This window comes from Homalodisca vitripennis, chromosome 5, assembly GCF_021130785.1.
Source record: "Homalodisca vitripennis isolate AUS2020 chromosome 5, UT_GWSS_2.1, whole genome shotgun sequence".
NCBI lineage: Eukaryota > Metazoa > Arthropoda > Insecta > Hemiptera > Cicadellidae > Homalodisca > Homalodisca vitripennis.
The window spans coordinates 171,911,537-171,932,430 of record NC_060211.1 but is presented as its reverse complement, the minus strand read 5'-3'; the positions used below and the strand labels follow the sequence as shown (position 1 = coordinate 171,932,430).

General features: G+C 31.4%; 1 protein-coding gene across 1 annotated transcript in view; it reads right to left on the bottom strand.

The window, feature by feature from the left end:
- Positions 1–1,411: 1,411 nt before the first annotated feature.
- LOC124363169 (wiskott-Aldrich syndrome protein family member 3) overlaps positions 1,412–20,894 on the bottom strand; it is a 35,195-nt gene continuing 15,712 nt past the window's right edge. Inside the window, exons 6-10 of the mRNA XM_046818314.1 lie at positions 17,945–18,120; positions 14,703–14,897; positions 12,148–12,484; positions 11,431–11,572; positions 1,412–8,513 (exon numbers count right to left, since the gene is read on the bottom strand). Of these exons, the coding sequence (XP_046674270.1) occupies positions 8,335–8,513; positions 11,431–11,572; positions 12,148–12,484; positions 14,703–14,897; positions 17,945–18,120 (1,029 nt within the window). The 3' untranslated portion in view covers positions 1,412–8,334. The remainder of the gene's footprint in view (positions 8,514–11,430; positions 11,573–12,147; positions 12,485–14,702; positions 14,898–17,944; positions 18,121–20,894) is intronic.

Here is a 20,894-nt window from a genome sequence, read left to right as displayed (position 1 = left end):
ATCTAATATTACATGGATTTCAGTGGTAATTCAATACATGGCACTCATGTCAGAATTTAATTAAGCTAAATTGAAATAAAAGATGTAGCTAGAAAAAATCCTTAATGAAAGGAGTTGTAAAGTTCTGTTTATTATTACATACAGTAAAATTGTACATAATAATTTCTTTAAATGTCTCTTCTTGATTCCTTCATCATTGCATGCCAATTTTCCACTGCATAATGTAGTGTTAGGAGTCTTTTTTTGACAAACTTTTCAAATAATAGAATAGAAAGTCCCTGCACCCAACAATAATAACTGCATTTTATGAATTATTTTTTAAATCAGTAAAAAAATTTACTTTCTTTTGATTAAGTAAAAAACCGGTCAATGTGGCATTTAAAAAACTGACTCAAACCCTACACCTCCTGCTGGCTAGTCTTGAAATTTTTTCATAATATTTAACTATAAGAAATTTCATGCACAAACCATTCAATATAAGCACTTTTAAGAAAGCACAGTTTGAAAATTTTTATCTAAATCAGTTTTGAGCCCAGCAAGTGAACATTGCAACCAATAAATCAACTTGACCACATTAATGTGTTAGTCTTATCAAGCACAACTTTGTCCATTTAATCTTTACTGTATCTTTATATTTTCCAAGATCCCTTCAGTGTGCATACAGTCTGGAACACACTGTATAGTATTATGGGATTTAAAAATAAAAATGGAAATAATTTTTATGTCTAGAAAGAAAAGAGCAAAGTGGAAGTTTTTTACCCATTTTTAGTTGCTAAGCAACACAATAAAATGAATGTAATAAAATTTACTCTCATGCAAATTAATGTGTTTTTTCTACCCTTTTAAGAAGTTAGCTGATGTAGAACAGTGTACAACTCTCAGTTTATTGTCTCAAAATTAACAAAAAAGAAAACAATATACAACACTTCTACTTCAGACTCAACAAAGTGGGTATTTTCACGTTCCATTTTAATGTCACGAATATCACTTGATCTACAAGGTTCATCCATTCTGAGGCATTATATAATTAAAAGTGTATGATAAGACTTTGCTCAATTCAAATAAAAAACTTCCGAAGAAAGAACCAAAATTATTTGTTTACAAACAACAATCCCCGCTGCACAAAATCACATCTGGAAAAACCACACAAATTTTCAACTAGAAACAGGATCAAAGAAAAATCAAAGACCACTAAACTTTAAAAATCAACTGATCATTGATGTATAATTTTACAATCTTTGTTAGGTAATGTTTTTAGTGGTAAAATATAAACTAACCCTTTTGGGGGAGATCGCACTTTGGAAGTTTTGCAATCGACATCAAACAGATCAGTAAACGCTTCAAAGATTAATCCAGTAAGAGGTATTTTAAGGGCAATAAAAAAACCAGGCAGCAAAAACAAAACACACCATTTTAATTGTTTAATCAACATTTATTTCTTTATAAATTTATAAGATATATACCATGAGTAGTTTGTAATTGGATGGTTACTAATATCCCAACAGTAACTGAGCTTTGAAAGCTTAATAATTATCAGAAATAAATATAACACATACCAGGTTGAGGGGGTATGTGTACACATTCAAAATCACCATCACTTGTACACACTAATCTGACAAACCTTGATGCTATATAAAACTCTTTTATCTGTTTAGTTAAAATGTCTCTGTACACGAATGGTAATTAAAAAGAATATTACTTTAGCTTTGGTAAAAGTAAGCATAATTTTCTATAAAGAAAGCATTACACTAGATACAAAAATCCAATCCTTTCTACATATATAATACATATATTTACAAGTGTACCGACTGGTCTTGTACCATGTTCTAGTGTAAATACGACTTCATCCAACACATTCCTATAGAAACTCGTTTTTCATCTGTTATATACAATCGGTGAAAATAAGAAAACAACTGTACATCGTTCAAATAAATTATATATATATATAATATAAATCAAGTAATAATTTAGGGTGATATCTTCAACAAATAAAAGAAAAAGAAATTGGCAATCAAAATTAATTGAAACTAATCCGAATCAAATAAAAATAATAAAAAGTATTGATTTATCATGAAAACTTCTCAATATTTTGATGTAAATAACCCTTAAGTATGATTTAAAAAAATGTAATACAACTCTATGAATTAACGTTCATTACAAACTGAAAAAAACGCATACAAATGAGTTTTTGATATAATAGAAGATTGTAGTACATTTATTTTATATACATTCATCTTGACATAAGAACAGTAATCATTTTTCACACAGTGAACATTTCACTCATCACCCATAACATTTGAAAAAAATACTAAAATTTGAACCAAAAAAATACGGCAACCTATGATTAAGAGTAAAATTGACAAAGTGAAACTAATTAGTGGAATATGAACTGTGTGTTACTGGATAGAAGTTGAGATCAACTTGAGAATAAAGTGTCCACAAAAGAAGTATCAACGGTTAAAAACTCTCTCGTTAGCTGACAGAAAGGAATATTTGAGGGATATGTCAGTTACGGTTCCTATTGGTACAAAGAACATCCTCTTGAAGTTACCGATGTTTATTGGAGATCAATCAATATATAACATATCCTTTTCTAATTATTGAAATTTAAAAATTTGGCAGTCAATTACATCTGATGGAAATTAATTAAATACGACTTTTTTAATGCAAATTCAACACAACAGTCTAGAGAAAATGTTTCAAGTTAAAACAGGTCTAGGTCTCGAGTGAAACGTTATATATTAACTAATCACTCAATCAACTCAGCAGGGATCACTTCTGGATGATTTATACCTTCCAGTTGAACCTACCACTGGGCACAGCAAAAACCGATGTGTCACTTAAATCTGAACAACCTTATGGATGTCCAGGAGCGGCACATCACTAACTGCAAATGTCGAGATTCTGGGGTTTAATGGGCAATTGGATAGGTCTAGTCTACTGCGGGAGAGGACTGTTGGAGTTGGTGGGGTTCATTCCCTAACCTCAACACAAGGGTGTACCACCCCCTGCCTGCTTTGACTGGAGAGGCTGGTTCAGAGCTGGCATTCCCTTCTTTCGAATGGACGTGACTTGAGATTAGTGCCCTAAACTTTTCCTCATGGACCTCAATAGGAGGCAGCCTCTACCCCAAACCTTACCTATCCAGAATATCCTGTCACTCCGGAATCAGCGCAAAGGTTCTTGTAGACCTAGGTGCAATTTATAAGCTTCTTGTCCAAAGACTTTCTGAAAAGCACACGCTTTTGTTGTGTCTGGCAGCTAGTATATTTTTATCATTAATGATACTTCTAGTGTGAACACCCAGAAGAAACAGATAATAATGATCATTAAAATGAACACAATATGAAGGAACGATATAAATTCTTCCATCATAAGAGGAGGAATTCCATAGCAGAGATAATGACTATGCATAAAAATGTTTGAACATAACCAAATACAGTGTTGCAAAGTTTTACGGTAATTTTCACATTGTCAACAATGGCTGGAAGCCCACACTACTGCAATATTGCAGTGCAAAAATAAAAAAACATGACAGTAAAAAAATGTTTTTTTTTTCAGATAAATGGAATTTATCAGAGGCTGAATTTAAACTCGGCAACAACTAAGCATTCACTAGGTTTTACTTAAATATGTGGTGCATGCAATAAAAATGGCATACAAATGATTTTAAAGCGTTGTATAAAATGTAAAATAATATAACAAATGTTTAAATTAAATTTTATATATCTGTTATTTTTTTCTTACTACCCTATTTCCTACTAGTTAAATGTCTTAAAAACTACAGTACATTTCTAGGAAAGTTTTCAAACATTCTTTACAACTGGAATGTAAAGATAAATAGTAGTCCTCTTGCAGAAATGTGTAATAGGAATTGGCAAACAAACTCTGCAACAATATACCCCCACTAATCTGGCAGATTTGTTACTTTAGTGGTTTAGATGCTGTGGTTGGAATTAAATATGTTCTCCTTAAAGAATAATAATTACATACTTATTCGGTATCTTCAGATTTAATAAAACTTACATTACATACTGATACTCATCGATTTAAAATGAGTAAAAAAGGGTAATGAAGAAAATTTATTTAGATAAGAACAGTAATGTACGTACGATTTTTGTTTTATTATTAACTTTATTCAACTCATAGTGTAGAAAAAATGGGAATTTGAAATACAATAACAAGTAAAATAATAAAGCTAAAATATGACTTAAAAAGATATAACAAAATTTGTGCAGTTCTTAAATATTAGAAAATAAATAAATATTACAATTAGATTATAATATAAGAGGCAAGTAACAAATCAAATGAATATTAAATTAGAGAACTTCAAGAAAACGTGATACAGTTTAACGATTCCATTTTTTTTTCTTTTTTTTCAAACACTGACAGTCTTTTTAAAGCTTATTCTGCAGGCTCTAATACACACGGAGCTTCTTTTATTAATGCTTCACGTGCTTCTGAGTTAACAAAACACAAATTTTCAAGACAAAATTTCACCAAGTCCATGGGTTTCTCCATTAGTTTCTAAGAGGAGATTAAGACTGTTTGAGAAGAACCTTTGCAGTCTTCAAAAGACGCTGTCCAATGGACCACAGATGTGATTGCAATAGAAATCTTATGTACAATTTGATATCCACACATATACGAGGGCTGTTCCAAAAGTAACCACAGTTCACTTACAACACTGGTACTAGTGGAGATAGCCGTGGCAGTTAGAAGATCGTACAAGTGCTCAGTGATTTTCTATAGCTTTGCTTAATGTGTTGCAATTGAGTTTTCCGCCACATGCGAAGTGTTTGGCGTGCAGTTTTTTTACAGCAAAACAATATTCAGCGGCAGCTATTCGTAGAGAACTTTGCGCCATTTATGGGCCATACATTATGGATGAAGGAATCTTACGGAACTGGATTTGCTTGTTTAAAAGTGAACGAACAAACATCAACAACGAAGAAAAAAGTGGCTGGCCCATCAGTGGTGAGTGATGAACTTGTTGACAAGATAAACGAAACAGTTAGAGAAGATCGACGTATCAAAATCTCTTGAACTTTAGGATAAATTTCCCCAAATTTCCAAATCGGTTTTAGAAATCAGCGTTTACATGATGACGATTAACTCAAAGACGCTGTCACTGGCTTGCTAAAGGCACCAATTTTTTTTTTAAAAAAAAGCATTTCTAAATTAGTCAAAAGATATGATAAGTGCTTAAATCTTAATGGCAATTGTGTAACAAAAAATAGGGGAAATTTGTAGTTTTCAAATGCATATGGTAAAATATGTATATCTGATTAGGTGCTTTTTAAATAACCAAATATTAGTTACTTTTGGAATAGCCCTTGAAGTACTGTGTTAGTTATCGCAAGTAAGGTGACTTTACAACCGTCTCACACTATCTGTGCTGCGGGCAGCTCCAACACGTCAGCTGTAACCGAGCAACAAACACTGGAACAAGGCTGCCAGAATCCATGAAGTACGGTTCAGAAGTCTGATAGTTTTTGGCTAGGAAAAGGATGTGGCATTGATGAAATCCCAAAGAATGAGCCAGAACTACGTGATGAAACTTTCAATGATCTACCATAAAGTAAAGGATGGGGTTGAAAATTTAAAGAATGGCTTACAGATATAATGAACAAGTGGACAAGGATATAAATCTGTTTGCACATGTGGGTTTGTGGAGCGAGACAAACGAATTTCCGGAAACTTTTAAGGTCTTCTACACACAACTGTGTGAGACTATAAGCCGTTCTTGAGGGCAATCCAAACAAGATGCATACTGATACTGTACTTCTAACCCAAGACCAATTCAAGGAAGCAGTGTACCAACATGATGAAAAAAATGTATTGAATAATTAAATTCAGAAGTTTTCAACCAGCCATCAGTCCAAATCTGGAGTATTTATTATGTCTCTTACGAATTTTTAGGCTTAATTAGACAAACTCCTTACTATTTTTTGTCTTCAAACAGAAAAAAGTATTATTCAACTTTTATAAAAAAATAATTTAGTGATGTAAATCAACGTTTTTAAAAGTCCATAAAATATTTTTCTAACAAACCTCCTAAAATGATCATAGATTCTTGGAACTGTCAAAGTAAATAGAGTATTTGCTTTTATTTTAGATAGTATAAAGGAGTTTTCAGTTTTTGTTATATTTTCAATGTAGGTAGTAATATATTACAACAAAATAATAATTTATTATTAATTATCTTATCGGGATATATCCAAAACCATAGTAAAAAGTTATTTGCTAAAATAAGTAACCAATTTGATTTTCAAAGTGCACACTGGGTAAAAAAAATACCTTATTTGTGTGTAGTCTGTATGTTTAAAAGAGGAATAAACCTTCCGATCTGATAGAGGCCCACCCTTTTTCCCTATCTATCAAAACTCGTATGTTAAATGTTTATATAACAAATTTCATTTTAAACAATTGGTCTTATTCTTGATTCATCTTATAAATTTACCTTAGAGTCGATCAATTACAATAATTCGTTTTCTAAGTAAAAAAAAAAAAAAAATATGATTGAATCCAAAACAGTATCATATTAAGTTCAATTCAATTATTCACACGTCTTATAAGAGCTACTATCAACATTTTGAATTTATTTCACTAGACACTTTTATAAATATATACAGGTACACATATTATTAATTTAGGCGAATCTCATTTGATAAAATTATGGAACTAACGATGGAAATATTAAGGAAGGGGACAGATACAAGAATTAACACGTTCATTCCTATAATTATCTTACAGTATCTATAAAAACGTTCATCCGCAAAGAACAACACGATCAATTGACTGGTAACTTAAATTATATAGTCTGTGTTGTGTGTATGTGTCTGTATGTAACGTGTTGATGAGTTCGTGTATATGGAAATGTTTTTGTCAATCTATGTTGTCCTTTGCGTAAAAAATAAATATTTATCTCTACTTATATTCTTTGTAACTATTCTACGACAATACAAATTGACCATAGGCAATAAAATATCGACAAGATCGGTTAACTCACTAATTGTAAATTGGGAACCGTTCCGGTTCAAAATACAGAAAAATATTTGCATCTCTAACAGTAAAATATGAATATGACTATAACTAAACATAAAGCTCTAGAGGTTAAAGACGTACTTGTTAAAATATCTGCATGACTAAATATTAACTTTGTATTAATTTGGGCACCTACGTGCAATGTATAAAAAACAACTGAGAACATTTTTATCTAAGAATAATAATGTAAGTATTGTACAGCAATACTGCTAATAATTTCTGAGAAGTAAAATTTTTGAGATTATACATTTTGATAAGGCGTTAGAATACATAAGCCTATTAGATCTGCCATGACTATTACATAAATACATACATTATATACATAATGAGTAGCTACAATATACAATATCAATAGGAAATGGTATCAAGTTAACTTTTGCAAAGTGGAATGCATTATATTCTTTGAGCTACTGGGGTCGGGGCCCTGCAATCTTTCAAGGGTTCAAGCAAAGTTAGAAAAAATGTTATTGTGCTCCCTGTAAAATAATCAATAATAAAAACTAATTACCTATTTTGAGAATTTTTGACATACCAGTAAAGTTAAATTGTATTTTCAACACTAAAATATTAAAGAAAAGAAAAATGATTCCCATAATGCAAAAATAACACACTCCAACATAAAACACATTGGGATCTGAAATTCACTACTGCAAACAATAATCATAATATTTAAAAACAAAAACAATTTAAAACAATACCACAGACACAGTTAACGAGCACCTAATAATAAATAAATAGTGCCAAATTGAACTTGTTTCTTTGAACTTAAACTCTTATGGGGGCTGTTTTTGATATGTTTTATTTTGCAGAGGTAATAGTCATTATATCCTTAATCTTTTTGCACATACATTGTATGTTTTGTACGAATTCGTTGATAATGCAGTATATTTATCTTGAGCACAAATAAACATTATAATATATCTAATCAAGTCATTTGTTTTAATATTTTGCAGCATCCACAAGATTTTTTAAATATTATTTTACTTGTAGAATAACAACAAATATTATTATTTTATACATAAACTATTTCAAAAAGCTATTACTCCAAATGTCTGAAAGATAAAATATTAAATATTTTAAAACCACCACTGCCTTTTATAAATGAATGGTTTAGGTTTTTTCTACAAAACATTTTACAAAAAATAATACAAACTAAAAATTTTGCCAAAACGATTCTATACTTACTTTAATACCTAATTCATGTCCATTACCTCTGCCGTAAACAGACTGAGGAGTTGTTTCATATCTGCCAAACACCCAAATAATAATATTGCTGTTGTACGTAGCCTAAGCACTCGTCTCCTGCTCCCCCCAGCCTTCGCTGTCGTACTCGCTGCCCGAGGCCGAGTCGCTGTCGGAGAACTCCACCGCCACACGACGGGCGAGGATGGACGCAACATCGTGCAGCGCATTCGTCCGTTCTCCTTCCTTTTGCTCGTTCTTCTCCACTTTTCTAAGTTTGATGCCTACAATTACAACAATTAAAATTTTTTTAAGATATAAGCATAAAAAAATAATGTCCAATGATAGGACCATTAAACAATATAAATATCTTCAAATTAATACAACATAAACATTATTTACGATTAATTCAAGTAACACAAAGACACACTAAAAGAACATAACCTATAAAGAAGAAACCTTAAGCTTACAAATGGAATTTATCATTGTGAACGCTAAGTTTAACCTCACAGGAAGAACTGAAGATAAATCTGAAGCAAACCGGAAGAAGAAAGCTTATGATCTGTAACTCAGTCAATTTAGGAAGGAAACTAATGCAAGCTACATATCAAGCTACCAATAAAACAAAAGCAATCTGGGAACTCTTAAATAGAGAAAAGAATAAGAATTTTGCTAAGAATCAATGAACAACAGACGATTCGTTTAAAAATTTAATAAAAAAAAACAGACCCAGAGAAAATCGCTGATCAGCTTCTTTGTTAACATAGCTGACAACACACTAAATCAAGTTTTTTACTGTCTTAGCCATATCCTCATCCTAGCCAAACTTACAACTCTTGGTGTCCAACAGCCTTAAAATGGTTTCTGAGCTACCTGAGTGAAGTTTACCAAGTTGTAGAGGTTAAATTGGAGACAAATACACTGTCCAGTCTGATAAACTACCTATAACTCGATCCCTCATCTTTTAGGACGTGCTGTAGATTGCATCTACCAATAAGCTACTAATATTATTATTCTTTGAAAACTTCACTAATTCCATCATTTACGCAGACGATACCATAATACTCTCAGTCCAGAAGGATGTTGAACAGCTAGAATCCTACATCTCATTCAATATGGCCCAACAATATTGCAAATCTGCTCTTAAACAGCTCGAAGACTAAACAACTCACTCTAAGAAATAATGAAAACCATGGGTCCAAAATGTCTGATATTCAAGAAACAGGGGACATGAGTTATTTAGGAATAACACTAAATAACACATTGACATGGACTAAATTTATCACTATATGCTTTGCGAAGGACCCATGCAACAAGCACTCTTAAATCTACCAAAATAGCGTACTATGAGCTATTTAAGTCATTTCAGGTATGAAATAGCAGCTTGGGAAGGCACAAATCAATTTAACCTATTGAAAGTCCTCAAAGTTCGGAGGAAAGCACTATGGTTAATAGGCAAGCTAGGACCTAGAGTGATTTGTACAGCTACTTTTAGAGAATTGAAAATACGGACAGTGATTTCTCTATATAATAATAATAATAAATTTGTTTATTTGTCTTAAAACATGTTAGATGCATTGACAAAGTCTAATTCAGCTACAGACTAAGTAGCATTGTCTCTAAATAATATTTAATAAGTATAATACATAAATATTATATATATAACAATATAAGACATTAATTGTCTAGTTGATAATTATACTAGTTATATTATGAGTTTATCTTAAAACAATCATTAAAAGTCTATTTTGTTAATAGAAAAAACTCATCAATATTATATAAAAGGTTTTTTAATAGCCATTCATAAAGTTTATTTTTATAAATTTTTAAGAGGGTATTTTTCTATCAAATGTTTCAATTTGTTATACACCTTCAAGCCAATTATAACATGACTATTCAAAGATTTGCTCAGTCGACAATATTCAATTAAAATGTTATTTTTGTTTCGTGTGTTAAGTCCTTATTATTTAAAATGTAAACAGATAAGTTAAACAAATATAAATTAACTATTTTAAGTATTCCTTGGTTAATGAAAACAGGTTTACAATGATCAAGATATTCAGCTTTACCAACAATTCTAACAGCTTTCTTTTGAAGCACCAGTATTTCCTGAACTCTAGCACTATTTCCCCACAGTATTAATCCGTATCTCAAAATTGACTGAAAGTATCCAAAATATGCAGTCCGAACATAATTTTCACTTATGCAGCAAGATAGACGTCTCAATAAAAAAATAATTCTAGATAATTTAGTAGACAGAAAATCAATGTGAGGTCCCCATGAAAGATTATTATCAATATGAATTCCTAAAATTTTGATTACACTACTTGATTCAAAATTAAAACTATTTTCAGGAATTGATTTTAAAGTAAACAAAATGTTTTGAGTTTTAGTTTCATTCATTAAAAAACCATTTTCTTTAAACCATATTGATGCCTTGTTTATTGTGGTGTCGGTTAATTTCTTTAGTTCATTCAGTTTATTACTACTATTGAAAAAAGTTGTGTCATCAGCGTAGAGAAGCGTATTAGCATCAACAGCCAATGTTATATCATTTATATATATGATAAAAAGTAAGGGTCCAAGTACAGATCCCTGAGGGACACCGTACTCTATTTTGACTTCCTGTGACCAACTTCCTTTGATGTATACTTTTTGTGTTCTATTGATGAGGTATGATTTTATAAAATCAAGGGCACTTCCATGAATTCCATAATGCTTTAATTTGGCTTTCTGGAATTTATATATTCTGGAAACAATATTGTACTGCTAATCAAGAGACCTTCCTCGAAATGGTGATCTCCATGAGTATAATACAAGACATTTTGAAGATTTCCCATTACCTTCTCACAAAACACCTGTATTTAAGAAAAAAAAACTAACCTTTTCAGGGAAGAAACTCTTTAATGCTCTTCCAGAAGAAATGAAGAAACATCAAGATAGCCACACGAAAATTAAGACAGCAATAAAGAACTGGCTCTTGCAAAAAACCATCTACAGAGTGGAAGCATTTTACTTATAGAGAAGATAATTTAACCAACTTTTATAATTTATAAATAACTACGTACACTTTCAATAATTGATACTACTTGTAATCTTAAAGATTATCAATAAAAAAATTCTGATTTCACACCGCTGACATAAATATTCTAGATGGAACAGAGCAGAAAGCGGTTAGGTGTAAGTAAGGCAAGTACTCACCATCCCTAATAGCCTTCAACAAGTCGCAACGTGGGTCACACTGCGGTACTTGCTTGGGACGAATGGCGTTTATTGAAGCAGAGTTTATAATATCCCCTAGTTGCTTTGGAGGCGACATTTTAGGAGGTGAAGTCGATAATATCTGTAAAACAAGGAAATCAATTCATAAATGAAATATTACTTTATGGTTAGACCCATATTGTATTAAACTATTGCATAAATATCCACTGATGAAAGTTTAACACAAGTTCTCTCTTATAATTTAGATCTACAGTATTAATTAAACACAATACAATCCATTATTTGTTACAAATTTGATTATTAACAACAATGCAAGCACTATGATTAATTATTGACTTAATTTATTACAACTTATAGACATAAAATTATAAAAATCTTGCTATCTCATAGCTAAAAATGCCATTATATATCTTATTTTGTTTAATTCCAGATGGCTTTGATTTAATTTTGAATGATTTCAAAATATTTTAAAACACAATTTTATAAATTAAAAAAAGTATAGTGTAACAATAACTAGACATGAAATTGTTTTCCCTCAATGCTTAATCGTTTTATTTTGATTTGGATTCTACATTAATTTTTAATACAAAATTTATTTACGTTATAAGTGATAAGAAATTAATATGTTACATCAAATGTATCGAATATTATTAAAACTAATAATTAACTTGTATTTTCCTTGCGTTGTTTTCATACCTGTTTCACAGGTGATTTTCCAACATCTCCGTTTATGATGAGTGGTGGCGGTGATGTCGACTGTGTGGTTGGTCCATTAGCCACCGGCATGGGCGGGGGTGGAGGGGGTGGGGGTGGTATGTTGCAGGGTGGGGGTGGGAGGTCTGGGATGGGTGGAGGTGGAGGCAGAGGCTCGGGAGTCAGAGACGTCCGTGGAGACGATGACATCTGCACAGTCTGAGGACTGGTGGTGGGGGTCTCCACGGGCGGGGGAGGGGGCGGGGGCAATGTCTCTCTGCCAGTGCTCATGCTCCTTCCCCTGGTGGGGGTGTTTGTAGTTGACGAAACCGTGGGTGTACTGAAAGCATGAAAAACAAGATAAGAATCTATGGTCAATTGGTAAGATAAGAACACTGAGTAAACATTTTAAAATTTGTATGGGCTAAAGTCAATTTCTCATACAAACTATTTGCGGAGTATAAATCCGTGAGTTTTACACAACAAAATGACAATTATGGTACCTGAACTGAGTAAAACAGCTTCCAACCTTTAGCAACTTATTGATCTCACAAGTATACAAATATTTACCAACACCACAATGAATTAGAGAGAGAAGGTGTGTTTGGAAATGCAAAATTTATAACTTCACTCATGTTTTAACCCTTTGAGATCAGGTGCAGTATTCATAGGCTGTCCTCTTAGGTCGAATAGCCAGTAGAATTGGCCTAGATAAAATTCCTCCAACAATCGGAAGGTCTGCAGCACTTGTGAGGCAATATTTAACTGTATAAACAGCTGTTTTTAGCACCAAATTAACTAGCTAAATAATATTATTTGTTTACACCAAACAGTACAGGTTAACAGTATTCTTTTACATGAGTGATGTTTATAAGTAGTTTTTGTAAATAAGTATATAGTTTCTAATTGTTGAAGACTTATCACGGTAAAATTATAACAGTTTAGTCAGTGGTTCCTGTTTTACAGAATAAAGAATTATTTCAATATTTGTGATGTATAGGCCTACTACTACTAACTGTTTTTTTGTAAATAATGTTATAGATTACTAGTTAATACTTAGTCCATTCTTTCTTATAATTATAAAACACTGAAAATATGGAAGAGAATTCATGCTCTGAAGAGTTGAAACATAAAATGAATCCTACAATAGTCCTGGTGAGATCAGTTCTTTACATGATATGAGTTAAATTCAGATGTAGGCAAAGAATTTGATAACAAACTTAGTGCAAAACTGGGTGAGGAATATCTAGGTAGTATAGACAATGCTTTCAAACTTATCACACAGAAAAAAATACTAAAAATGTAAAAAAAAAAAAACTAAATAGTTCTCCTGTTTGTTAACCAACCTCATAGACAAGTCTTATTATTTTATGTTTTATCTACCAATATACCAAAATGTATTACCTTTATAATGTTTGTACTATTCCAATAATTTTAAGTTTGTATAAATAAAACGTGTATACTCATACAAGGTTTCCTGATTTTTAAACTTTATATGACCTACATAAACAAAGCAGATAGTAATGCCATTTAAATTCGAGTCGGCGTGACACATAGCAAGATGGCAGTCGACTTGTAAGCGAGAACAACCTTGGCCAGTAGTAATGGCCATCTGAGCGCCGGAGACAGCTGACACAGTAAATAGTCCGTGCTGTTTGGGTTTTGTGTGTAGCCAGTAGTACTGGCCGTCCGATCGCAAACGGTTAACATACAAGCTTTTAAAAATAAACTTTAACATTCCTAATAGTTATTTGGATATTATATAAATCAATTTATCATATAACTAAGTACAATTTATGGGTGAAAAAAATTTGGTTAAATTTAGATTTTTTAATTGTAAAATTTAGTTTCCCTCTTACAATACAATAAACCCCCAGTTAACCAAATGAATGGGGGGCAATCATTTTGGATAACAGATTTTTCCGTTGATCCTTTATATTTAAAAAATAACCTATTAGAATGGGTCCAAAGAAAAAATGAGTTACGAACAACAAATTTCTGAAAGTTATACCTTGAGAATGGTAGCATGAGGAGGAGAGGGTAAATCATCTCAAGGACATGTTGTTTTTTGGCCGTTGGCCGACCAGTTGCAACAGCAGTGCGTCATGTATGCACCCACTCTTCTGTCCAGAGGCGGAGAGTTTATGCAGTGTTATGCTATTTTGCTCAGTTATTTATACAACATTTTCATTTATAGAACTACTTCAGTTGGCAGCAGCTTTACTGTATCATGATTAGTGATGTTCAGAGCTGAATCTCCGATTTTCAAATAAGTGCAACGGAACATGTCAATTGATGTACGACAGCCACTTGATAGCAGCATGCAATTTACTGATGGCTAAAACGTGTCATTGTCATACGTTGTGTAAGAGAAAACGTAAATAAATAAAACAATTAGCATAGTTTTATTAATTGTATTTAGCTTCATTTTATTTTTCAGTTTGTGCATCACCACGTGTCCACTGTATCTATACATGAAAGCCCACTGCTCTAAACCAATACATAGATCCTATACTAGGAGTTCTCATATAGCTGCCTAGCAAAGTAACACACATTACCTGGTCTGGGAATTGGTGTTGCTGGGAGGTGCGGGGGGAGGCTGAGAGGGCCTCTGCGACGAAGCTCTAGATCCTCTACTGGGGGTTCCTGTAGGACTGGTATACTCCATCATGGATCCTGGAGCGTAGTGTGATGGTATATTGGTGGTGTGCTGGCCGTACACGTTATCTTCATTCATCACATAATTGTCCCTACTGCAACACAGGTATGATTTCAGTTTATATTTGTAATTATTTACATTTTTTACTGTACTAATTCTAAATTTTTTGGCGAGATGGAATATGAACTTTGTACCTATAAAATGTAACTTTTTTTAATAACTTCAGTCTATATATCACCAATAGATGATTTGAGCGGCTATTGTACTTATGTTTACTTGCTAAATTTGTTTGAACTTGTCTTTACATGCAGCACTATCTCTTGTAAATGCAAACCATGAACAATAATAATATTTAATTCCACAATAAGATGCTTGGCGGAAACATAATGCACACTTAGATATTTTCAAACATACATAGATACGTTTAAACGTACATAGATACGTTCAAACATACATAGATATGTTCAACATACTTGGATATGTTAAAACATACACATAAATGCTCAAAAGGACAAGGGAGAGAGTATTCACACGAAAATTATGTTTTAAAATGAATGAGTAGTTTTATATCCAATAAAAATAAATGTTATGACATATTAATAATAATATGAATACATCGTCATTGCTAGAATTAAAAAAAAAACTATATGGTTCTTCACCCTTCTTAAAACATTAGGACTGTTACTTTGTTACCTGATTAATATATGACTTATTGTTACAACTGTTTTTTTCACCTTTGCTAAACATGAAAATAACTTTCCTTTCAAAAGTGATCAGCTTAATTGGTGATTTTGTGGTGGCTTACTAATACAATTATTTGTCATTGTTTTAAAAAACAATCTGGATTTGGAATTAGTTGTTTCGTTTATTATATAAAAAAGCATTAAATATCAAAGTTATAAAACAATTTACATTTTCGTATTCAAGTATTATTATTTTGAAGAAATCATTTTTCACTCCAATTGTATTTTATAAAAAATTTATTTTGCATTTATTAACATATAATGAAAGTAAATTTTATTTTCATCAGAAGATAAAAATTTTAAGTGATTTGGATCAATTCACCTTAGAAAGTCTATAAGATATTTGTGACTCCCTCCAAACAGTTTTGTGTGTTCAATACCTCAAAAATTGATAAAATAAATTTCTTAATCGATTACATGTAATCTGAAGTTAATCTTTTGATGTACACATTTATAAGAATGGGTCATAGAGTCATTATTGCAATGTTTGCTACTTTTGACCACTATAAAAGAAAATGTATAACTTCATGATATGTACATGAAATCAACATAAAGTTTGATCAGAATAAAACATGCAAGTTTTCAAAGGTGTCAATTAATAACTAAATGGAAATATTTTTTAGATAGTGTGTACAACTCAATAAACATTAGTTTCATACAATTTTAGTCTTAACTTCCAATACCAGCTTGCCATTATATCACTATCACTTGTTATCATTTGTTGATTTATCATTTCCTCGTACTTGTGAATCATCATCTCTAAAACACTGTCTCTTTCTACAATCAAACAAAGTGTCTGGCCTTTTTCATAACAAAACTAATAACATGAAGCCTTCAGGCCATTACAAAATTTGAAAAATCCTGTTAGTAGGTTTGGATGAAAATTGTTATTTGAGTCAATGTAGGATTAGGCAGAAGTTATTTTCTATCTACAGAAATTCAGGAATTTCTTACTGGTATAATATTCTTGTGCACTTAAATTTTTATTTAATTTTTTCTTCAATGAAAAGGAACATGGAGTAAGAAATGTTGTACTAAATGTATGGCTTAAATTAAATAATGTCATAGTTACATTTTTTAAGAACAAAATCAGAATTGGTTGGTTAAAACTAAAACATTTAAGATTAGAATCTATTATTCCTCATTTAACCCTACATCGGGCGCTAAACGGAGTTTTCCTCTGTGTATTTTTTATTATTAAAAATAGTACTACTTTTCTCATGTTGGCAGTCGTTTCCCGCAGTGTACTTCACGAGCATCTTTCGGGGAAGCGAAACAATAGCCTCCCGCTTATCTTTGTCAAAATCTGTCAGTATGAGGTCTACTTCCGTGCGAGATTGGACGATTCCTCCGTGAGCGCCCGATGTTGTGTCTGTAGTGCTTGGACGAAATCTCCGTGAGCGCCTTATCGTGTTTATTTTTTATGGAGTAATAATCCGTGTGCGCCTAAATGTGTGACCTGTGATGGTTTCTTTTTAAAAGTTTTACAATATATTTTATTTGAATTTTGTGAAATGGAGAATGAAGACGAGAGACTTGTCAGTACAGTACCTGTGTGCTAGGGAACATTTCAGTACTGTTTATGGAGTGAACATTGTCGTTATAAGAACCAGAAGGAAAATGTGTTGAAACTTTGTGTAGTGTTTAAAAAAAAATTTTAGTAAAGAATAAATTTTGATTTTAGAGTAATAATTGACATTACAATTGTATAATATCTCAAGAATTTAAATAAATTGATTTTTGTAAGAAGATAAATTCCATATATTATTACAGTAGGTTAAATATTTTTACAATTAATTGCATTATTCCTTAAAATAAATCATGTTGTTATTATACAATAACATTTTTTAAGATTTTGAATTTCTTATTTGGAAAATTCATTACATAAGAGAATAATTTTTATTTAATTTCTAAAAATTAATCTATTACATTGTAATTAAATCAGTATGAATATTTAAACAAATAAAAAACAGTTTTTAAACGACTATGATATCCATTATTCGCTAACCTGAAGGAAACCTCCGTGAGCGCCTGACGGTATTTCTAATTTTAAGCGCCTGATGGAGGGTTAAGGAACTAACTAAAGGTTTCTTGTACAATATGTTGATTTGTTTGTACAATATTGTAACAAATTTTAATATTTTTCTTGACATTTTTAAACTTTAATGTCGTCTAGTAGTAATAAGATTATTATAACAGGACTAGAGTGCACCAGAAACCTACTAATGGCACTTTAATTACCATTTAATAAATAGTATAAAGCAGACCTCAAACTTAATTGATAACTTATGTTTCTGAACACATTCCTTCAAGCTCAACTCTTATACTTCAGGCTATTTAAAATAAAGCCTGCACGTTTTGTGTTGACACACCAAGTAAGAGTTTACTACAAACTTACCTGTAGATCATATCAGGTGGGTTGTGCATGTCCGGGTGGGGGTGGGGGCTGTACACAGCATCTACCTGCTCCGAGGGGTAGCTGCGCCGAAGCTCAATACTGTTGGGTCTGGGCGGCCGACCGTCCATCATCACCAGGCCCATCATGCCGTCGTCTGGCAGCAACTGGTGATAGTTCTAGAACAAACACAACCATTCACCAACTACCCAACACCATCCTGTACAACTGCATGAGTTTAGATCATTATTTTAAAAACCAATTCATATGTCTTTTAACCCTCGCGGTGATAATAGTATCGGCCACGACGATTATATCGTCCGCCCGGGTGATATCGTCGCGAGCGCTACTATTATGTAAGCGCTTTTTGCAACGCTAATTCCTTCAACAATTCTCGTTAAAATCTAATGTTTCATATAGTGCCGTAATCACGAAATTCTGGAGTTTCTTTTATATTCTCTATGGAATCTAATAGATTGTTTTGGCGGTAGAAATATCGATGATTTCAACCAGCTGTTTTCTGCTGTTGTTACACCCATACAGTAATGGTGTCTACTGTGTTATTGTTTTGAATTGTGCTGTACTTAGTGGCAATGGATAACAATTTAGGCTCAGATCAAATCAGAGATGTTTTTAGATGATTAAATAAGTTATTTGGAAGATACTAGTGATATAGATGTGCCGGAACTTGATTTCAGATGTGTCATTATAGGATTATTCTTCTGGCAGCGGTAATACGTTCCAAACTTTGAAGACTTAGAATCTTCTGAAGTAGATATTTCTCATCATAATGTAAATAATAGTGATAGTGATGAAGATGATACACCTAATCCAAATGGGCCTATTCAAGAATTTTCCAATCCCGTGTGGTTGAGAACTTATACATCAGAAGATTTCATTGATATTGAATCACAGTGAAGTTTGCTAAGAAAAAGAGGTGTACATAGTCATTATTGTATATATAGATTGAGTTTTTTTATGAATTGAGCAATACATGTGTAGTTTTGCTGAATGTACATAAAAAGGTGAACAAAATGGCTATTCCACATTTTTAATTTTTATTTGTATGATAAAGTACTGGTTGTGAGAATTTGAAAAAAACTTTTTTGCAAAAGTAAATTTGAACATTCAGCAGAGTACAATGGGTCATCATATTAGCGCAAGTTCACTTATAGTATTATTTTCTGATTCCTTGGAATGTACAGAATAAAATGATATGCAACAAAATATATTACAATACAGTTTTTGTTTTTTAAAAAATGTTTTTTTTAACATGCACATATTTAATCAAAATATACCCATCACCATAGGTAAAAACATGTATCACCCGGAGGGTTAAATCATAATTTTATTCTGAAGCAAAACATTCTTTAAATTACTAATAACTAAAAACATCTTACTTAAACTGAACTAAATTCAATGCCTAGGTTAGTTTAAAGGTAAATATGTTCGATGTTAAAAGTATCAGCAATTTCTAGACAATGGAGTTGTACTCTTAATAAAATATAAATAATAGAGTAGGTAAAATAGGTATCAAGACTTATTCAAATAACAAAAGCTAATATTATTTTTCAACGTGGTATCACTGATTGTAATTGAATAGCATATCATCTAAACACAAACAAACACTAAACACAAGTATCTTGATCTGCTGTGATTAATATCCTTCCTCCTTCTTTGCATTGAACAGTATTTCACACATTTTCTTTGATCATAAACTGTTATTTGTTAGCTAGAATTTTTTAATTACTTTGTTATTTTCTGAGATAATGTCTAAAAAAATCAGATTACTTGCTACATCAACTATCACAAAGTTGTTAAGTATTTATTTAATAGTAGGTACTATTTTACAGAAAAATCATTACCACTTATACCATATAATTGTTTGTGATTTTCAAATAAAAAAATAACCTGTTGGTAACATGTACTTTTGTGCACAACAATGTACCCCAGGCAGAGAGAAAAATTATCTGTCAATCACAAAGGTTACTATTTGCAAAAGGTTTTTCCCATCAACCAATATATTTCTTTCACTTTTGTCCCGGTTTTAATTTTTTTTTAAGTTCTTGTTAATGTCTCATTGTTACTAAAATATAACTGTTGATAACTGAAGTTCCTCAGAATTTAATTTTTTGCGGATAATTTTAAGCTTCTTTGTATTTAAAACAATACTTTTAGTGGTTTTCAAATTTACTCAATTATAACATAAAATTACGCAAAAAATATTGATTTTTTTCAATCTTAAAACCGGCTATTAGCATTATATCACAGACCAATACAGATGTGTACAATTTAATGGGTATGTACAGAATAACAAATTAAAAATTACAGATTATGATATTATACAAGCCTATTTTATTTTATACTTTTGGACATATGACAGGAAAAATATTAAATTAAATACTTACATTCAGCTTAATTAAGATTTCAGAGAAGAACCCTATCATGTTAGAATAATAAGGAACACAAATTTAATATTTATTATCCGTTTCTATCTATATAACAGCCTATTGTAATTATAAACTTTAAACTCAACTGTTGTACAAAACAAAAACCTAGTTGCATTTACAAACCTGGTAGTGGGACAAAACTTTGATCAGGGGCTGTCAAGATACCGTTGTCACGTACAACATTACGTAACATTAACACACCTAGAGATAATTTTGTTTTAACCATGGTTACTCAACCTGACATATGTTATCAACATACAGTAAGCTTGTTTTGACATTTCAAGTTATCAATATTTTAGTTTGTCATATTTTATATATATATATATATATATATATATATATATATATATAGTTACGTACTATATGAATTAACATTTATAAGATTTAAAACTTTACTAAAACACCAAACTTAATTTATCAGAAAAAAATATTTTTTCAAAAAAAATCAATGGGTTTATTATTATACATCTAATAACATTCTACGCATAATCAATTAAGGTTGA